The sequence below is a fragment of the Scardinius erythrophthalmus genome (assembly GCF_964197995.2).
Source record: "Scardinius erythrophthalmus genome assembly, chromosome: 12".
Taxonomy (NCBI): Eukaryota; Metazoa; Chordata; class Actinopteri; order Cypriniformes; family Leuciscidae; genus Scardinius; species Scardinius erythrophthalmus.
In genome coordinates, this window is record NC_138232.1 from 23,502,094 (window position 1) to 23,524,955 (window position 22,862).

The 22,862-nt window shown below is 36.2% G+C and overlaps 1 protein-coding gene across 2 annotated transcripts in view; it reads right to left on the reverse strand.

The window, feature by feature from the left end:
- Window positions 1–21,999, reverse strand: part of rab11fip4b (RAB11 family interacting protein 4 (class II) b) — a 34,072-nt gene extending 12,073 nt beyond the window's left edge. Inside the window, exons 1-9 of one of the 2 annotated variants that reach the window (XM_081381839.1) lie at window positions 21,941–21,999; window positions 21,664–21,793; window positions 8,981–9,197; window positions 8,621–8,809; window positions 6,268–6,396; window positions 4,530–4,565; window positions 2,803–2,902; window positions 1,170–1,273; window positions 790–930 (exon numbers count right to left, since the gene is read on the reverse strand). In XM_081381839.1, the coding sequence (XP_081237965.1) occupies window positions 790–930; window positions 1,170–1,273; window positions 2,803–2,902; window positions 4,530–4,565; window positions 6,268–6,396; window positions 8,621–8,809; window positions 8,981–9,197; window positions 21,664–21,757 (1,010 nt within the window). In that variant the 5' untranslated portion in view covers window positions 21,758–21,793; window positions 21,941–21,999. Of the gene's footprint in view, window positions 1–789; window positions 931–1,169; window positions 1,274–2,802; window positions 2,903–4,529; window positions 4,566–6,267; window positions 6,397–8,620; window positions 8,810–8,980; window positions 9,198–21,663; window positions 21,794–21,891 lie in introns of both variants that reach the window. The other variant, XM_081381840.1, reaches the window with a different exon arrangement.
- Between the last annotated feature and the right edge of the window lie 863 nt (window positions 22,000–22,862).

The following is a 22,862-nucleotide window of genomic DNA, read 5'->3' on the forward strand; positions in this document are numbered from 1 at the left end:
CTCACCAAGGCTGCATTTATTTGATCAAATCAAAAAGTAAAAACAGTAATATTGTTAAATATTATAATTTCTACACATTTATTATGAAATGCATAAAAGAAACCATTTAAAATAACTATTTTATATTTTATATATTTTAAAGTGTAATTTATTCCTGTGATGGCAGTTGTGCTGCTTAATATTTTTGTGAAAACCACGATACACTACAATTAAAAAGTTTGGTGTATATAAGATTTGTTTTTTAAAAATGGATCACGATTTCTACAAAAATATTTTGAAAAGTTTATGCTAAACTATTTTTAGCATTGATAATAAGAACAATTATTAATTGAGTACCAATAATAATAATTGATAACCAAGCACCAAATCAGCCTATTAGAATAATTTCTGAAGGATCATGTGACTGAAGACTGGAGCAATGATGCTGAAAACTCGGATTTGCCATCACAGGATTTTTTTTTTTTTACAAATGTATTAAAATAGAAAACAGTTATTTTAAATTGTAATAATATTTCACAATATTACTGATTTTTTTTTTTTTTTTTTTTTTTTTTTTTTTTACTGTATTTTTAAATCAAATAAATATGCCCTTGGTGGGCATAAGAGACTTAATTATTCCAAACTTAAACCTCACTAAGTTTTTAGTTTGATTTATCTTAATTGAGCTTGTTTTAAAGATATTTGTATATTTTTATCGAAAAAAAAAAAAATTATCCAACAAGACTTGAAATTCTTAAGAACATTTTTTTTACAATTCACATTGTGCTGCATTGTTATTTTGTCTCTCACCGATTTGTAAGCAGCTCTATCTGTGTGTTCTTGTCTTTCTCCAGTCGACTGTAGGCCTCTCTGTGTCTCCTGAGCTCCTCCTCCATTATGTTTTCCTCTCTGGTCTCCTGGTCTTTTAGCTGCTCCTCCAACTCGTGAATCCTGTTGATGCAACAGTCCTCATCATTAACATGAATCTTTGACAGACCTGCTGAGGCACGTTTTGACCTTTTGGCATTTAGAAAAATGCAAAACTTTTGCTAAGACTATTTTCATAGAACACTTTGCTAGAGGAAAGAATCTGCTCTTTAAAGAGACAAGTATGCAAATACATATGCATATAAAATAGTTCCAATGAAATGAACAATGTGTGGGTGGGTGGACCTTGAGTAGCAATTCACCTGTGGACCAACTGTATGTTTTCCTGTTTCAGCTTGGACTTCACATCCCCGTTCATCAGAATCTCATTTTCCAGCTCTGTCACTTTCTTGTCCAAGTAACTCACCTGTGTAAGAAACAATAATGAATGCAAATCTCACTATTAGTGGCAGCTTCTGTACCAGTCTTGTCTGAATGACTATCAGCACGACCATGAAAAAAGTTTTGCAACAACAGTACTGTACATGTTAAAGGTTAATTAAAAGCGTTTGCCTGTATAAACCTGTATTGATCCGGTTTTAAATAAATATAAGAAACAGGTGTTTTTCAACTATGAGCACATTTGGCCCTGTAGACATTTAGAAAATAAACTCTACTCTGAACTCTCTCTTTCTCTTTCTCTCTCTCTCTCTGTCTGTGTGTGTGTGTGTGTGTGTGTGTGTCATCATAATCCACGATTTCCACAACAACTTTACTTGCCTTGTACCTTGAATGATGTACTTGCATGTTATATACTGCATTTAATAGCATTCTGTGGTGAAAATTATCATGGGCAGAGCTAGGGGTGGGCTTTTGTATGTTTTTAGCAGAGCCATAGACGTTTTCCAACAGCTATAGTTTTTAGTAAAGCCCAGAATGTTTTGTTACCTTGTCTTTCTTATAGATCTTAAAAATTAATCTCAAAAATAATTTTGAATATGATTACAGCGTCCGCGTTTACCTAATGCTGACAAGTGCATTTTACAAGATTATATTTAGATTTTCTCCCTTTGTATCAAAGGTACTTGCAACGTGCTTTTGCAGTATTGAGCATTGAAGCCAATCACAGACGTCTGTTGAACGAAACGACCGATCAGAGGTGTTTAAAAGAGTCGTTGCGCTGAAGATCTGTTTTGCGATCTTATCATTATAGCCAATAAACTGTAGATGCAAATAAGAGATATTTCACCGCAATGTATTTGATATTCTTGATGCTGCTCTGTAGCGCTCCATTACGCATCACCAAAATTATTAAAGAAGGTGGGGCTTCATTCTTATTATGAAAGTCGAAAACGCAAAACGTTTCTTGCACCGTCATATTCAGTTAGCATGAATCATGGAAATGATAGCATATTTTCAATTCAAAACAGTTGTCAAATATTAAACGTTTATATACTTACATTTTACCAGGCATTTTTTCACTGTTAAAACTAGCGTCGCGTAGGAACGATCTTCAGTGAACGGTAATGTGTGCATACTTTAAAATAAAACATTTATTTACAAATAGTTTAAATTGATTACTTCACAAATAAAATACATTTATATGCAACGCACATAAACGCAATTGAAAAGCAGAAGAAAAAAAAACAATGTTTTGGCAACAAAAAGAAAAGTCTGAAATGTGTTAATTAAATCAATCCATGGGACATAAAAGTGCACAGAGTTGAAGAAACACCCAGATACAGACAAAATCCAATTTAAGTATCAGTATCATCCCATCACCCATTTGACCCCCTGCATTAAGAAGCTTACACATATACGGATGTGATTTCCTGAGTAGAGATCAGTACTAAGCGTGCGTTTAAAAAGACACTCCAAAGATAGTCTGCATTGGTGATGCGGTTTTCACAGGACCATGATCGGGAAGTAGATGAGTGTGCTGTGAGGGGATTTTACCTTCTCAGTAATGTCTAGTTCACAGGAGTCAATGCTGTCATTGAACAAATCCTCTGTGCTGCCGTGACTACTGCTGAGGTTACTGTTGTGGAGCAGCTGCCTGTTGGACCCACATGCATACACACAAAAACAGGAACAATTTAATCATAAAATACTATCATGCATCGCAATAAGACATAAGGCAATTATATTTTGATTTATCACATAAAACACCAGTTCATTTTGTGTACCCTCAGCATTCAGATCCCATGCTGACAGCTACATTTTGCAAGAGGAACGTCCCACTTACCTCTCTGCTCAGTTCTATGGATGGATTGGACTACACTGCAGCATCAATTACTTGCAAACTACGCTACCCATACTGCATCACTGCACCCATCCATTCTATGAATCTACATTCAATGCCTGTGCATCTTTAGGAGCACTGCGGTTACAAGCGAGAGAAGGCACTGACCAGCAGAGGCATTATGAGAGCTGGAGCAGTGCCCGATCCAGTCCACCCACCCACACAGAACCAAAAAGTACTCGTCTAAAAGACACATGCGCATGCGCGGGCATGAAGACTATTCTCTTGTCCCACTTACATTAGGCTCTGAGAGCCGTTAACTTGTGTGTACACAAATACACATTCACACTTCTGCAGAGTCAGGTCTTGGTTGTCACTTTGTTTTATTTCTGTCATTGTCGTTAACGCAATGACTTCAGTTCACACATGAAAATACATTATACAAATTACACACATTGGTCTCTCCCTCTCTAGCTCTGCTTTCCCTCTCTCTCTTGCACTCAGGTCAGCTGTGGAAGGCCATTTTCATTTTGTCACTGTGATTTAGAGTAGGAGACTGGTTGCCAAAGGGACAAGAAAAACTGCCATTCACCCACACCATTTTTGCCACCCAGCGTTTACACTCCCACACAACATTTGATCAGATTCCTACAATTAAACACAAGAGAACAGTCTAGACTAGACTAGACTAGACTAGTATGCAAATATATATATATAATATATATATATATATAAATCACTGTTTGGGTTTAAATAGGCAAATACTTAAGGATAATTATTGCAGTGATTATTATGTTTCTAGTATGTCATATGTTTGGGAACAGTTCTTCGAACCCTAAATGATGGAGTGTGTAGCTTTTTATTTCTTTAACAACCATGTAGGAATACACATCATGGCCAATAATCAAGGATGACAAAACCAAGATTCATCAGGTTCAAATTGTGAAAGAATGGTTGGGAGGGAGCATGAAGAATTGTTTTCACGCATGAATTGGCACATCTGAGTCCAGACCTTAAATTCTTTTAAAGTCTTTGAGATGTTTGGTGTGACTTTACTGAGGGGTTGTTGGTATACATTATACCAAAATTCTTTGCAGATACTGGTCTGGAGCACATATAAATGCAATGCTCCTCGGCTCTGTTTTTTTATTTCCTCTATTGTGAAATCTTCAGTTTACTTAACTTTGGAGTCTACAATTTCACTAAAATCATTAAACAAAATTTGATTCGAATTGACATGTTCATATTTTCATCTTCCCTTCCCAAATTGTCTTCACCTCGTGATTAAATATTTAGCCTGCCAGATTAATATTGATGATATGACTTCCACAAATTCACATAACACAGACATAGCAGTGAGGGAGATGGAAACACAATAATGATTAACAGCAGCATAGACTACACAAACAAACACTGAGCAGAGTGATATGGAGTGACCTACCTTCCAAATGCAGTGCTGGAGATCTTTCTGTTCGGGCTAAAAAAAAAAAAGAAAAAAAAGAAAAAAAAAAGATAGTAGATAGATTAAACTTTTTTTTCTTCTGTTTTTAACAACTGTTCAGTAAAACAGCATATATGTACATATGAGGATTGGCTTGCATAATTTTTTAATAATAACATAATTGAATGTTTGACCTTGACAAAAGCAGCCAATGCTTCAATTGTGTAAAAATTAAGAAAATCATTGTTAAAGATTTACTTCTTCCCAAATGATGTTACTTTCTATTAAATCAGTTAAACATTACTTTCTTTCTAATGAAAAATTCACAAAAATAGATTTGTACAACAAATAACTGAATAGTAATTAAACACATTGTATATGACTTAAATTATAGTATAGAGTCAAGATGGTCAAGTGCTCTGATGTGGGACAGATCAAAATACAGACATCCTAGTTAATAGATCTCAAAACAAAAACATGGGATTTGTGGACCTTTTAAAAAAAAAAAAATGGGACACCAAATTGTACCTTATCAGTGGAAAGTGTCATAGGCTTTATTCCATTTTTGGACATTGCACTTAACCCAGGCTCACCCACAACATATTTAAATATAGTGTCAGCCTTGACACGAGTTCAGATACCTCCAACCTTACCAATGCTCACAAAAAGTCTTTAAATAGAGTTTTCAAAGAATTAGAAATGTATATGGTAAAGCACATACTACAATTCATTAAACTCTCTCCGGTTCACACACACACACATAGATTTATTGCCGACAGCTTTTTTCCAGCAGTGACAGAATGAGGTGTGAACTAATGCATTTCTTGAAGCAGTCTGCTGACAGAGCATTTAGCTTTCATTCCTCCTCTCTATCCCTCCACCCATCCTGTCTTTTTCTCTTTCTTCCCCTTCTATCTGATGCCCTCTTCCCAAAACAACATGAACAAAATGTTCCATGTTCTAATTGATCTAATTCCATCTGATCTAATTCCTATTTCATCTTTTATTTTGAAAGGCTAAGATATGAGTGGCTAATTAAAGCCCCCTCAAAAGAGAAAAATGTTAAAGTAAACTCACTGACAATCTTTGAAACCAGCAATGATGAAGAAAAGAAGAGAAAAGAAGATCTGGTTGTATCTCCGGATTTCTACAAATCATCAGAATCCAAAGGCTTGCAAGTTTGTTCATGTGTTGTTATTGATGCGAGTGAGAAAGAAGAAGACACACCGAGAGACGGCAAAATAAGAATGCGTAGAGACAGATTAAAGTGTGGATGTGTGCAGGTGCTAATAAAGCTCTAATGGGCACTAAAGTGGTGGGCTGGATGATGTATGGAAAAGAGAGCGAATCATTAGTGGTGCAGAGAGACTGCAGCAAGATATCAGAGCCCTCGTATACTGACATTAACCCTGCTTCTATCACCCTGTCGCTTTAATATTGTCTATTGTGGCCCCGGGAAGAGAATGAAGAACAAATAACTTCTAATCCTCCCAGAGAGCCTCTAATGTGTATTCCAGGCCACTAAAAGCTTATTTCCCAGATGGGAGGGGTCACTCCTTTTACATCACTGAAGAGAAACTAGACAAGTCCATAACCACTAAACTTTAGTTTCAAAGAGCTAACTCTAATCCCAAGTCTTCCTTAGGATGAGTGCACAACCAGTGTATGACAACCCCCCCTGGATGAAAAAGTATTTCATATCTTTCATAACAAATGTAAACTGTAGTCAATGTTGTACCTGTTAGTTTTGAGGTTTTTCAGCCTATTCTCCAGGTCATTGAGCAGACTGACCCTCTTACAGCACTGAGAGCAAAACACGTCCATCTGTTCACCAGCGCGGCGCATCTTCCGAGGAGTCTGACCAGCACTGGATGGGCGAGAGTGAAGGTCAAAATAAGAACATAAATGCAATGTTCTCCCCAATGGAAGCATCATGTCCATCCAAACATCCCTCAATAGTATTTGAGTCAAGTATATTTCTAAAGAACTATTGAGTCTCATTCACTAATAATTGTGTGGATTACTTCGTATTTGTACGCACAGGAGAACTTCTCACGAAAAATCTCGGCCTGATTCACAACACGTTTACACGAACATGAATTTTTTCTTAACATCGTTCTGGGGGCTCATTTATAACCGCTGCGTACCCACAAAACAGGCCCTCAAAGAGGCGTCCGCCACTTCCGACGCATAAGTTGTGATTTATGAAAACAAACTTGACGGGAACACGAACATTTGGGAGACAGAGCAGTTTGGCGACACCGATGGTGAGCTGAGTGACTGACAGTAGATAAAGGAAAACCACTATAAATCTTAATTATGAGTCCTAATCATAAATACAGTGCATGTTCACAATAACAGTTTAAATAAATAAAATAATGATTTAAACATGTTTTACATTTGATATACATATTTAGATTAAATATGCCATTCTCATTAATGGAGTTAAGCACTTAAATTACATTAAATCATTACCGAGAAGTTACAAAAAAGAATTCTATTCTAATATAGAAATATTTGTAGTGGATGTGATGCTTTTGAACACTTTTCCTGTGGCATGTTGTGTTTTAATGTTTTAACTACAGCGAGGATTGCTTAGCGCATGATGATAGCAGAACTTATGGTCTTAGAAAATACTTTCGAGCAAATAATGATCAATAATGCACAATAAGGCCTATCTGTTTCCATTAAAAATATTGAAAAAATTAAAAATACTATTTGGCCAGTGGAAAAGATTGAGAAAAACCTTTTCTGAAATGTATTTTATACTATTTGATTGATTTATTCTAAGCAATATTATTTTAACTGTAATGTGATGACGGCATATCCATATCTAATATTTTCCTAATGTCTTGTACCATTAAAGCAGGGTTCACCAATCTCGGTCCTGGAGGGCCGCTGTCCTGCAGAGTTTAGCTCCAACCCCAGTTAAACACACCTGAACCAGCTAATCAAGGTCTCACTAGGCATACTAGAACTTTCAAACAGGTGTGTTGGAGCTGGTTGGAGCTAAACTCTGCAGGGACAGCGGCCCTCCAGGACCGAGATTGGTGAACCCTGCATTAAAGGGATACTTCACCGATTAGCATTAAAGCGTAACTCTCGCCAAAATGCAACCTAGGGTCTTTTTGTTAATCTAACCGAGGCAATCTTTCGCTTAAAAGCATAATTAGAATGGAAACGCCACTTTTGAATTTGACCGTATTTTCGTTTTCGGTCAAATTGCCTTTTGAATTGGAGTGCTAGGGGCACGACTATGTTAGCATCAAAATCGCTATTTTAAAAACACTAAGAAGGCTCGACACAACATGAAACTTTGCTCGAAGTATAACCAGGGGCTCTACACATGAACTCGAGCATTGAGAACATTGTTTGTGTGCATGCACAGAGTTTACTAAAAAGAAAGATTTTGAACAACTCACTGTAGCTGTTGTTGTTTCCATCCGCCGGCATTTTGTCAGTCAAAAATTGTCGATCTCAGCGATGCCGGCGGACGGAAACAACACCACCTACAGTGGGTTGTTCCAAACTTCCAAAGATAGAAAAATCAACATTTTAATTTTGGGTTATAACTTGATTTGCAATCAGATTAGTGCATATTAGATGACAGAACATGCATCTTAAAAATCCACAGATTCTCTTTCATTTGATATTTACTACATTTCATTTAATATATTCTACAAACAAACATCTACTTCCTAGAAGTAGACTACTTCCTAAAAATAGACAATGGCTGAACAGACAGGAAGGGTAAAATGTTTCCCCTTTTATTATTAAAATAAAAATAAAAGGAAGTCAATTTGGTTAACAAAAGAATATTCTACTCTCTACTCTGTGCTAAAAAATGAATAAAACCATTTTGGACAGTGTCAGGACTAAAAAGCATCATAGTGCTGTTTGAGTGAGGAAGTTTCCCACAGTCTATTGTTTCCCGTTCTATTCACTAATACAGTTACTGAAAGAAATCCTGTGTAATGAAGACTGATATCTGGATTTCTTAACTAATTATTCTTTCATTTTAAAGTAAATCCCTCTGAAAACAGACCTAGGGGCAGTCAGAGAGAGAAACACACACATAGACACACACTTACCTGGAAGAAACAGAAGAGCCCAGATCTGAGCATCCATTAATGCGGATCTCATCATCTGGACAGGGGTTGCTAGCAGTGTATTCTCCATCCTCTCCTTCTCCATAGTCCTCAAACTGCTCCTCATTTAATGAGGCAGATGAATGTGTAGATTGATCAGAATTCTCGGAGCGATTACACATCTGACTAAACCTGCAGCAATGAGAGATTTTTTTGTGCGCTTTAGGCTTTGCCTGTAGATTTTTTTCCCCCACTTAAGAAAGCAATTATTATTCCATTCACGCATTAATTTACAAATCAATAAATTCAGCCTTATATTGAGAAAACGATAATAAAAAGTAAACGAAAATAAAAAGCACTCACTTTTCTCCTGGGAGGCAAAGCCCAGTCCCTTCCTCTTTTTCTCCAGTTCTCCCTCCATCTGATATCACAGATGACGGAGCACTGTCTACTGCACTGTCTCTGTCTGACTCTCTCTTCACCCCTCTGCCTTCCTCACCCTCCTCATCCTCAAGCATTGGGCCATCTAGGCACTCCTGGATGGACATTGATGACTGTAGCCCGGCCTGTCCTGATTGTTCTGTCAAAAGCAAAAGAGATTAAACTGTTAGAATAGTCACAGCACAACACCTAACTAGGGTTACACAAGAACAGAAACCATTCTGAAAATATCACAGAGTCATTGATGTCTGTCAGAGATAAAATTTCCAAAGTCCTCTATAGACATTTTACTAACTAAAAGAAACTTAGAGTAGACTATTAGATTAGGGTTAGTGTTAGTAGAATAAGTTGACTTGCAATGTTACTTATATTCAGTAGGATTTTGGGGGACAGGCAGTGCTAGCAGAATAAGCAGATAATGACTCTAATGACTGGTAGTTGACATGTAGTTGCAAAGTTACTTATGGTCAGTAGAATATTTAAAGGGATAGTTCACTTTAAAATGAAAATTCTGTCATCCTTTACTCACCCTCAAGTTTTTTCAAACCTGTATAAATTTCTTTCTTCTGCTGAACACAAAGCAAGATATTTTGAAGAATGTCAGTAACCAAACAGTTAACTGGAACCATTGACTTCCATAGTAATTTTTTTTTTCCTACTATGGAAATCAATGGTTCCAGTTAACTGTTTGATTACTGACATTCTTCAAAATATCTTCCTTTGTGTTCAGCAGAAGAAAGAAATTCATACAGGTTTGAAACAACTTGAGGGTGAGTAAATGATGACAGAATTTTCATTTTAAAGTGAACTATCCCTTTAAAGTGGACTGTCGAAATATTTCCAAAAAAAGTTTATCCAAAAAATTATGTGAGTGACCCTAACCCAACTGCATTTATCTAACCACAAAAATATTTTGGTGTCTCTGCAGAGATCATGGATACTAACAGTTTATCTGAATGGTGCAGCTATATATTAGTAATATCTGTGACTGGAGGCATACCGTTTGAGTAACAACAGCAAAAATCTTTTTAAAATCGAGTGTTTAATACATGTGCAAAATTCTTTGCAATGTACATGTTAGATGTTAGTCGAACATCTTAGTGTGTTCATGTTAGTTTCACATAGTTTTGAAAAACTTTTATTTACACCATATACATGTAATAAATCTAAAAATGGCACAAGGTCATTTTTTTATTGGATTCAGTGACTTTAATTAGATTTAGTTAAGTTTTTATCAGAAATAATATTAAATGTTCCTATATTAAAAACTTAGAAAGAAATATTTACATAGCCAGCCATGATAGGACCACAAAAAGAAAACACAAAAGTTTCATCACAGCTACTGGCTAAAATTGTGTTGAAACCCATGTTACCTCTTTGCATTCTGCTTGGCATTTACAGAAGAATGGACAAAACTGGGAAAGCATAAAGCATTCTCTTCCCAATTTTTAATCAATCGGACACTGCTTCTGTGGTTTACAAAACTGGCTCTACAACTAACAGTCACTTTTGTAAGTTGATCACACAGCAGGTGGGTGTGAATGTGTGAAAAAGAAAAAAAGTGCTTTTTAGTATTCTGCTGTGCTGAACATGAGGGGGTAGGGATACAAAATGCCAGTGTGTGTGGTCAGGGTGCTTGATCAGCGAGTGGTCCTACAGACACAGACACACACACACAAAGCATTTTTTCTTTCATACTCTATCACATTTCCTTGCAAAGGACAAAATCAAATCAGGTCACAAAACTGAGGTAATTGTGTGCTCTTCTATTTGTGAATAGATCTCCTCCTCCACAATATGATCATTGACTGTCTCAGCAGAGTATGGTTACCCATATTTGAGCACCCGATTATAAATGCACACAACACGCCGCAGTGTGAAACGTGACATTCAAAGCCCTGCAGGAAGCTCTTACATAAAGGATAGCAACATCCATTCGTAAAGCTAGAAAGTGAACTGTCTAAAACTCTGAAAGCATTAATATGCATTTGTGAAAAATGCACAAAAGTTCAGTGCTTGCCTGGCAAAAGCTGTTAAATTCGCATTTCACAGTGCAATGCCCCTTTAGGATAGCATTACATAATGGTCTCTATAAAAGAATATTAAAATTCATAATAAAAAATAAAGTAAGATGGGTGTATTTTTCAGATGTTGAGAAAACTTTTCAGTTTCCAGGTACTGTACTGGACAATATGTAACAGACAATATGCCATACATGAAACTGGAAAGGTCTGAAATGCTGTCTGAAAACATGTTCTTTATGAACTTCTGCAACCTGACATGACTTTACACAATTAACAATTGTGCAGGTTATGATGCAGATTTATGTTAAACTTTCAGCTGTTTTCTTTGTTCAACTGAAACCAGTTGGTAAACAGAGCACGAGGCCACTTCAAATATCCATGACAGGATGAAAACAATAAACATATGAATGATCAGGAGTATCTCTTTTAAAAAAGAAAAGAAAAGAAGTGCCTAAAGGAGTGCTGCCCACGAGGATATTGGCTCTGACATCAGGAGGATCTCTTGATAAAAATCTGTTTATTACAGCACAGGGGTCAATGATGAGTTTTAATTTTTTTTTTCTGTTGAAGTTGATAATAATAATAAAAAGACAAGACACTCTTTGTTAGAGTTGGCGCTCAAATGTCAGGTTGATGCAACTATCCTGATATCCTAAGAAAAAGAAAAACATAAGAAAAAATAAATAAAAAAAATTATATATATATATATATATATATATATATATATATATATATATATATATATATATATATATACACACACACACACATACATACACACACACACACACACACACACACACACACACACACACACACACACACACACACACACACACACACACACACACACACACCTAACACCTAACACCAGGATGACACCTAACCCTAACCCTTAATTGTTTGCCATAATCATTTATTATTATTTATTAGGAAAAAAACAGCTTCACTGCTGAAAAACAAAATAAAACCATAAAACAGACATGACTGTGTGTCAAGGTCATTATCTTGAAATGTCAAATAATTGTACTTTTTTTTGACAAAGTAAGATTATTTCAGGTTATAAATAAATAAACTATAGGCTAATTTAAAAAAAAAATGTTAATGTAAAATATTTTTACTTTGATTGTAAAACCACTTTCAATTTTTTTTAGAGCCAATAAACTTTTAAAATGTATAATAAAAATACAAAACCATAAAAAACCAACATGAATAAATAGGTACATTTCTAGAAATGTGAAACGTGTTTGTAAGTTAAAAAAGATTTTTCTTTTTCTTTATCACGGACACACTAATATGTTGGCCACTTCAACATCTTTTATCATCTTTCCCAGCTGTCACTGAGTACAATATCTAAAGCTATTTTCAACAAAACACAATGTTGTTAAGGACTGAGAAATTTTGAAATAGCAATGACTGACTGTCTAGTTAAGGACTTGTGAGTTTTCCACAGATGCATTATGAAGACAAACTTACCACCCAGCAGCCAAAATATAATACTTTAATGGGTTTCAAGGCCACTGTGGGCAGCTGTTTCATGAGTACAGTGAGCTAAACTAAATGAGGCTTGCTGCACATGTACAGTAAGTATATGGGCTATTTTAGACAGAAAGCAAGCGGTGCCCCATTTATGAAATGACTTACAGCTGAAGTGAACAGAAAAAAAAAAAAACTTGTAACAGTGCGGATTCAAACACAATACTACGATGAAATACGAGTAGGAAGAGTAAGCTTATATGACAAACCTCTCCACCTGCCTCTTACATCATTCTTGGAGAAGTCTCGATCCGTTTTGTGAAACTGATCCCAAAACAACAAACTGGTTTGGTCAGGTAATTACATGAACTACAAAAACAGAATCTAGGAAGGTAAACTCATGCAATATCACCAAGGAGAAATATGCTTGCAAAAAAATATGATCCTTCCCCAGGGCAGAATGGGTGCAACTAAAGGCAACTACAGAATCAATGGCGTACATCAGGGTCTCCTATACCCTTTTTGGAGTGTGACGTCTCATGTTCGCCCTTGAACTGAAGAGCCCTAGGGCCCTGTTCTCATTTCCATCTTATTAACAACTTATAATCATAAGCTCTATTTAACTGCTCACTGTCAAGAGAATTTAGCAATCCTCACGAGGCTGCTTTACTCACTAAAGGCACATCTGTGAATCAAAGCAAGTCAAAAACGCATCAAATGCAACAGCACCATAGTGCATACACTCTTGGCTAAGATCATTAATTTACACCATATCTCAAGAACTTATGAGGTTTTGTGTCAAATATTTAATTACACAAATGCACTGTAAAAATGATTGTTGCAATTAGCTATCATAACTTAAAATTTAGTTTTAGAATAACTTCCTTGGATAACTTCCCTGGATTATAACAGCATTGTAGAATATGTTACAATATTCTAATATGAACATATGTTGCCATATACAGTATTTGCTACTGTAAACTGAAGTAAAAGGCAAGTAAACAAAAAAGGTTCTATGTATTTAGACCAAGCGGCAACATTCTGATCTGTAAAATGAAGCCTACCCGGAAGTGCGAAAAACTGCAATCGAAAATCCGCTAGAGGGAGGTCCCAAAAGGGAGCAAATGTCCATAGACCCCATGTTAAAATGTCCGTTTTCACAGCATAAATTCATGTTTTTACAGGTTGGTCCCATGGACTTTTATTGTATTTTTCGATAGCTTCCGAGTGCCTGACAACTGTGAGGGGGGTGAATTTTTTTCTGACTCGTTAGTTTAGATCGTATTTAGATATAAAATGAATGACAAATAAGGGCGTGGTTAACTTTGATTGACAGCTTAGGCTGCGCCAAGGAGAATGACAACATAAGAAGCACCATTTTTTAACACAGTTGAAATATAATACTACTGTTTCTGTATCATGAAATGTAGTTTTAAGAGTTTTTCAGGCGAGAATGTAGTTGTTTAAAGCTCAAATCTGTGGTTTATTTAAAGATTTATGAAAATTTGATCCAGTTGTGAGATCCAGCGATGACCGGGCGCTCGGCGCATGTACCCTGCCTGGAACAGCTTTTCCTCGGCAGTCGTTCTGGCATTTGCCGCGGACTCTGGCGTCTCTGTAGTGGTTAAACATGAGATATATAATTCGTCTTGTGTATATCTAATGGGCGATTTTTGGTCTTGTGAATCTATAATTTGGTCCCTGGGCAATCGTTTTGGCTGTGGGGAAGTTTCATAACTTTATAAGCTATTTAACTTTACCGTTGTATGGTTAGACTAGAGCGCTGACTTTGTATGTTTGACTGAATTGTTTTCTTTATTTGTATAGCTTCTTGTACCTTTTACTTATACTTTTATAATGGCTAATATTGATAAAAGTGAAATGTAACAAAAAGAGACTGGGTTGAGTTTTGTCATTTTAAATTTTAATACAACGAAGATGATCTGTAAAGGTGTTTACTGTTCACAATCTGTTGTTTAGTACAAATGCACATATTGCCTGGACCATATTAAAATGTTTAATATTTTTATATTATATTTAAAACGAAAAGAGGTAGGTTTGTGTTTTATATTTCGTTTTGTTATAAATAGGCAAACGTTATGTGCAGTGAATATAATCAATACGCGTTGCCTGAACCACATTTGTGTGGCTATAATGTTTAAGATTTCTTTAAATGAAAATGAAAAGAGTTAGCATGGTGTTTTATAACATATTTCGTTGCCTACAATATACACAGAGATAACCGGAGTAGCAGAGCGAGCTGAGTGACGCGCGCTGCGTCAGAAGGTGGGCGGGGTTAGGATTTCCCTAACCATACATGGCTTCAAACCCGTTCTTTAGAAAGTCTATGGGTGACGTCATAGACGCTTTGTCCATATTTTTTACAGTCTATGATTTAGACAAGGATAATGAAGGTACATTTTTAAGACAAATTTATATCTCAAAAATATTAGGTCGGGGGAAGTCACATTTTATTGAAATGGGTTTTAATGGTTATAAACTTACATAACTTAATTGCGACATCAGTTGGCCAACTCAATGGGTTGATATATTTCTGCTGTTTCATTATTTTTTCATAATTGTTTTGGTATAAATAGAAATAAATGAATAGGCTTTATAATGGGTTGTTTAATGGCAGGTTTCTGGTAGCCAAGGAATTAAGTTATGCTCATATTGAGAAAATAAAATCTACTATGACAAATATTCACCAAAGTAAAATTGATTCTAAACTGATTCTAAAAACAAAAACTGTTTTCAAAAACAAACCGAACTAATATTAATCATACTTTTTTAAATAAATAAATAGTAAAAAAAAAAAAAAAAAAACATGACTCTGAACAAAACATGATTGTTCCATTAGATCAAAAACAGGCTCAGGTGTTTTTGTCACATAATGGGAGGAGAGGTTGCTATAGCTGAAGGATTTCGATGGAATGTTCTTATATGTCAGATGTAAGCTCAGAAAATCTTTGGACAATGCTATGTGTGACCTATGCGAGGTATAGCATGATGTCACAGCTAAACTACACTGCATCTCAAAGCTTATTGTATCTTACAAAAGTTGTTATTCATCTTTGATTAAAATATCTAGATCCTAGAGAATTACAGTTGGAATTACACTTGTGATCCTTGTGGTCATTACCACATTGGAAATGAATGGGAGATGAATTTCATCTAGTGGAAACTTTTAGTGCTGCGCCCAAACAAAATCAAAAGTTCAAATTTAGATTCTTGGCTTTATTTTCTTGCAGTTTTAGAGTAAAACGTGTTTTGAAAATATATATTTCATATAAAAAATTTAAATAGTAATTTTGTGCATTTTTTATAATAAATGTAAAAAAAATGTAAAAGTAAAACTTTTAAGTTCACCTTTTAATTGTTCAACTTTTTCACTTCAGCAATCTCAATGAAATTTAGAATCAGAATCCACAAAATCCATCTTACCATTTATCAGATTCTATTTATACTGTAATTACAATTACCTAAATAATGTTATGAGATTTATTAGCTTAATGTTTTAAATATAACACTTTTAATAAAGAAATGAAATAAAAATTAAATGATCCTATATGAAACAAAAACAGCCAGTAGGTGGCGGAAAGTCATAATAAGTGAATCATAGAATCATTAATTCATGATTCAACCAATTCGTTCAAACAGGCTGAATTATTCATGAATTAAGCAAGGCCCTGTCCCAAATGGCACACTTAATATGCACTTTTCGGTCTTGTGGACTTCCAATGGCTGCCGTGTGCGCAAGTCCATGAGACCATAGGGTGTCCCATTTGTCATTTTAGGTTTCAGAAGGGTGCTCACGAGTGTCCCCTTTGAGGTCAATAATATATGCGCCCTCGATGCGCACTTTTGCTGAGCCCGCAGCCCCGCACTGATGCAAGCTCTGCGTCTGCAGCAGACTTCTTCCCGACAGTGAAAGTGGCGTTACGTCACGAAAGTGCGGACTTGTAGGAAGACCGCAAATGCTCAGGGTGCCATTTGGAACAGGGCCCAGGTGTCCCCTGGCTTTATGAATGGGTCATTGAATCATTGACTCACCCAATTAGTTCAAAAACGGTGAATCATTCACGAATGAAAGACGCTGTGTATTGCTGGGAGATGCAACTTTTCTGCTTTGTTTGGAACTATTTTCGATAGCAAAATAGAGCAAAAACAGTCAAAATTGACAAGGTTGTGTATAATAATAGTAAATTCATATAAATCAACTTATTGTTTATTGAACTGTTGTTGCATAAAATTAATTTCACATTTTGCAAGAGTGCTGATATCCGAATTGCTCATATGTGCTCATACGACAAGGGATGTCGTTGTAGAGTGCGGTCTCGTAGAATTATTAAGAAGTTCTCGGACACGCTGAGAATTGATTGAGAATTGAAAATTGATGCCACGGGCCAAGTTTAAACAAAAGCTAAAACATAAAATAATAATAAAAAAATGTTTTGCAAAAAGTCCACTTATCTAGTCAGAGGCCAAAAGGGCAGTTTCTTGAGCACCACGAGTCTAATAATATTGCTGCATGTACATCTTGACTAAATGGCCCATCTCATGGTATTTTACATAGCCTACACTAAAAATATGGAACTAGCACAGTTTCTGAACTGAAGATACAAGTTTTCCATTTCATAATGATTACAGTCAGTGTAATGTATCATACTGATTCACATTTCTCACTCATCTGAGGAGACAGTTTTCCCTCCTACACACACCCAGGAAAAAACAAAAAGATCTGTCAAGGCCGAGCTGATGCACAGGAACCAATGAGTCACTATCCTGAGATGCATTGCAGTTTTTGCAATCCAAAGAAATACACAACATGCCCAAACCAGGGTATTGCCAATAGCAAAAACTCCCTGCCAAGACCAATTCACTTCCCGAAATCTGAATAATGAATAATCATAAACCTACAGTTTCTTTCTGTGTAATGCTATATATTAGGGGTGTAACATACACAAAGGTTAGGATCAGGGGGGAGGGGGGTTAAACAGGTTAAACAGTGGTTTACTGAATAAATTGTGTCTCTATCTTTAAATGAATTCAGTTTATAAGTTTAAGGATAAAAAAATATCTCTGCTAATGCTGTAAACTATGTAGGGAAGCCCTTACTTGCACATTACTATAATATTAAAGGTTAACAACAGAGCCCAAACTATTAGCCTAAATTCAGCTGCTATATATTTTTTAGATATAATCAACACTCAAATAACAAATTCCATGCAAACATGTAAACTGCACATAAGGCAGTTTTTGCATTACCTTCTAAATTTAATTACATATTTTTACTCCAATTTGTTGTTGAAATATAATCATTTACACACTGGGTGTCATTGTCATGACATATATTTTACATACATTAAATAATCAAGATAACACTAACAGGTTAAGTAAAATAGGCTAATGACTAATGAATATAAAGGGCAAAGGCTAATGAATATATAGGCCTAGGCTAATATAGTGCATATATTTAGTGAAAGAGTTAATTTTTCTAGCTGACTATAGTGACTAACAAGCTGCGGACACTGAATGACTTGCCTGAGGTACCCTAATGTAATGCTACGTGGGATAGCTATTGTTTATAAGCTGTTTTACGGATGTCTTTCCGCCATTGAAACACTAATTGAGAGATTACATGAGATATAATACATTTCAGTAAGTTGTACTGTATCTTTCAACATACCTTCAGATGTTCATTCATGTTTATTTGGAAGAGATAATCGCATTCACTGCTGCTTAAAGTGAGGCATCTATAATAATAATAATAATAATAATAATAATATAATATAGGCCAGTGATCTGTCACGCCACATTAAAGAGCGTCAAAACGTTATTTATTGTTTAAATTTCGTGATAAAATTGACATAATTTGAAAAATGGCACTGTTTCTTATCGAAAGTAACAAAACACGGAACTTATTGCGATTATTGGTGGTTAGGCTACAACGCTGTATTCCTCATAAGACACAAAAATTCACAGGACGATCACGTGTACCGTTACACCCCTTACTTTTAAAATTACTTTTTAATCAAATGTCAAGGAAGAAAAATTTTGTGACAAGGTTAAGTGAGGACAACCTCAACAATGGGCTAGGGCTTAACGGGTAGCAGGGCGCATACCATGAGCGGATCACGATACATACCGTGGTGGTGTATCGCGGTTTTTCAGTTCAGTTTGAATATTGTTACACCCCACTTAGTGCTGCACGATTAATCGTATCGCAATCGCGATGTCAAGCCTACGCGATTATATGACGCAAAATGCTGCGATTTTATATTAAATAAAAAAAAATTAGCGCTATTAACGCAGCATCTGTTAATTTTTGGCATCCTTTGGCTAGTGTTACATGATCCCGCTCTTATTCATGCAAATGCTTATAACCATTCATGCGTGATAAGACAAAAAAGAACACGCTGCCTGTGAATGTCCTCCTGACACACACACACACACACACACACACACACACGAGTCGACCCACAGATAGACGGGCGCCAGTATCAAGTTTTCTTTCGCGGTAGAACGAACAACACTGTATGCCATAATGAACGCACTGCCTGTGAAAGTCCTGACTGAAAGACTTGCGCTAATATCGTGCGTGTGCACAAAACAGCATGCCAGAATACAGTTCTCTCTCGAGCTTGAACGAACAATAACACACACAATTATGCCAAAATGTCTTTTTGTCGAGTATCTTCATAACATAAGAGTAGTCTTATGATGAACGTGAAGAGTTGTGACTCGTGAGAGAATGAGGCGCGTGTGAGATCCGCGTCTCTGAAAGCAGCGGCTGGTCTTAAAGGGACAGTACACAGTAGCCACTAATTATATCTGTCGCTAAAGTTAATCAAAGAACAAAGGGAACAGAGAAAAACACTCACTGCTCTTGACTAAAGAACTTTTTTCTTTAGGCAGATTATCACTAATCTGTGTGTGCATTTATTTTCTTTGAGAACCAAGCAAGTTGACTCATGAAACCATTTGTTTATTATATCGCATATTGCAATCGCAATATTGACCTCAATTATCGCAATATGACATTTTCCCCAAATCGTGCAGCCCTAACCCCACTACATATATATATATATATATGGATTGTTATTGTTTTAACCAATATCCAGTTAACAAATATATAGCCTATAGTGTGTTTGTTTAGAGAGAGTTTGCATTACCAGACCAAATCGCTTGTAAAGTGCATCGAAACCTGCACTGTGGTAAAGCAGTAACTCAAGCCGAGGGGTTTTGTGTGAGAGATAAGCCAGAAAAGCTGAAATTTCTTAAGGAAGCTTCTCAGAATGTCATACATATAAAATAAATGTATGTGTTAAATATCATATTCACAATTGAATAATGGTCAATGGGAAAAAATAATATTCTGACAGCTTTCCAGAGGTTTTTTTAAAGGCTGGTGTGTGAGTATTTTTATACAATACATTAAAGGAGAACTTGGTAACTTTTTTAACTTAATAAAACTGTCTAGAAATCATTTGGATGGTTAAACAACCTGTTCTGGTGATATTGGTGACTTTCCCCGCTCCCCCCAGCGTTCCCAGGCGGAAAACCAACCTTGCAACCTGGGGACTACCGTCCCGGCAAAATAGAAATTGGAAGTCTCGTGAGAAGCGAGAACGAGAACGAGAACGAGCGCGAAACACGAATCGCTTTATGGCAATTCAACATAAACACACACGCATGTATGATGTATTACCAGATTACCCACCTCGGTAGACAAAGCTCCACACGATTAAGTTGGCTTGCTCCGATCAAAACAAACGCACATGAACAGCGGTAGAGAGGGGGAGGAGGCCGCCGCAAGTGAGTTTTTTTACGACCGTGTTGTGACATATACTCCCCCCCACAGCTGTAGGGGGAGCTCGTGGGGAAAACATGCGACAACAAAAGGGAAAATCAGCGAAGAAGTGACTAGAGTTCGCTAGAGTTGCCGAGTTCTCCTTTAAGTGTGTGAAACACAAGTAAGCAATTAAATGCAACTATGTACTGGTCCTCTTGTGTCTATATTTAGCAGACTCAAACTTATTGCGAAGAGAGAGAAAAAGAGAGACTGTTTGTAGGGGGGAAAGACAGGTGACATAAATGTCAGCAAGATGATAGATAGGAACAGCAGTGCAGGAACACTAGCTGAAACACATTTACACACACTTCCATTACCAGTTTATTTTTAAAATCCTTTTTAAACAGTTCAGTATTTAAAAACAATGCAGTATGATCAAGTTATCCAAAATCAGTGTAATGGTGATCTTTCTCGAACAATGTGCCTACTTTCAGTAACAGCTGTCTGCAGGTTTAAACATCCCCTTATTTCAACTAAATAAACCAGACAACAACAATTCTAAGAAAATGCTATGTTTGTAGGTTTCAGTTAAGCAACTAACACCCATATTCAATGACACTTGAATCATACAACACTCAAGCATTAACCCAGAACGCATTTGATGTCTAGCTACATGATGAGGTGCATTCCAACCTATGCGTTCCATGAGCATGATTACTGTCAATTATATGATTAAGAATAAAAAAAAAAAAATTAAGACAAGATTGAGAAATTACAATGAGTATAGTATACAAAACTTTACAGTTGTCTAACTTTTACCAGGTTTTATGGAATATGGAAATTATTTAATATGCTAATGGTATTCTTCTAATAAACACTCTTTCTCCTTTTTTTTTGTATGTATTTGTGGTTTGAAACTAACTCAATTTAACCTACATATTAATTATGTCTGCTAGCCTACTGAAATGACTTTTAGGTTTATGAACACACAAGCTGCCAGCTGCCCTCAATTAACAATTAATCTCATTATCATCTGACTGCAGGGCAATCAGACAGTTTAACAATGAGAGAAAGACAGGTACAACAGAGAACTGTTTGGAGACCAAGAAAAGACAGTCTAGCCATATTAGTGTGAGAAAATGAGGTTAAGGGGAAAACAAGAGAATGTTAGAAGTAACACAGATGAGAAATTAACAGGTAAATGTAATCATTAAGTGAGCAACACAAACCTGAAACCCTTGACATTAATTATTCATGTTCGAAGTCCATTAATTTCCCCTGCCAAACACAATAAAAAGAGCTAATTTTACCCTGTCTCTCACAGTTGAGGAGGGACCATGATCTCTTCAACTCCTCACAGTCGACTGTTGTCATCCAACTCAAATCCAACAGGTGAGGCCTCATCCACTGGTAAGCTTCTGTTTCAAAATCCTTAATCCACTGCCAAGGACAAGAGAGAGAGAATCCTTATGCTGACTATTTTCATCTGCTCACTTCTTGAATTAATCTAATAGTTTCTGAAGCTTGTGAAAACACACCGCACAATTCAGGCTTGCTTGACCACACACCCTCCCTCTGCACACTCACAGAAGCTCTGACAGCAGTTGTGTGTTTCCAGCCACTCCTACTCTCCCCTTCTCAAGCTCTATGGCTGTTGCCAGGCAACCGGGTTTCAGGGGAGGTCTTGTGGGTGGAGCTGAAAAAAGCTGCACACTGGCTCCTGTATAAAGCATTTGCATAATGCAGGTACACTGTGGCAAGTGCATTTGTTTGGAAAGTTTAGAGGCTTAGGGACTTGAAACATAAAAAAAAAAAAAAAAAGGATCGTTTTCAGATCAAGTTTTAAAGTTAAAAATACATAAATAAGTAAACACATGAAAATAAAACTTCTTTTTTTTTTTTTTTACTTTCAAACTATTTGTAACACCACAAAACAAGGGGAAGTTAGAGGAGACTATATTAATTGCAACACACCACACACAAAGGCACCTAACCTCACAATTTCACTTCCTTCTTTGCTAGACCAGTTTGTATTGTGTGAGTGTGTTTGAGCATGATTCATTGTGAAACTGGATTTGTGTGTGTGGTTGGTTTGCACTATTGCAGACTTGAAAAAAAAAAAAACTTTTATATTTGCAACAGTCTCCCAGAGGTGAAACCTACTCTTAAACTACTGTTACATCTGCTTTGAAATCTAATCAAGAAACAAATGATATGTACAAAAGCATTAAATGCTAATATATTTCCTTGAACTGTCCTGTTTCCTCCCACTCTGATCATTCTAACAAATGACCTGTGATTTCTAAAGCCCAACACTTTGTCTTCTGACCCTTTTTATTCTCACAGTTCCTGTATGTCTCCTCATATCTTGTTTTTCACTGTGTGTTTAGCATTAGCTCAGGTAAATTTTCACCATCCACAAACCTGTCTTCAGTTTCCCGCTTCGCGTCACATTAATACAAGTGACCCCAAATCATACAAAAACACGGCCACATCTTTCAGCCAAACC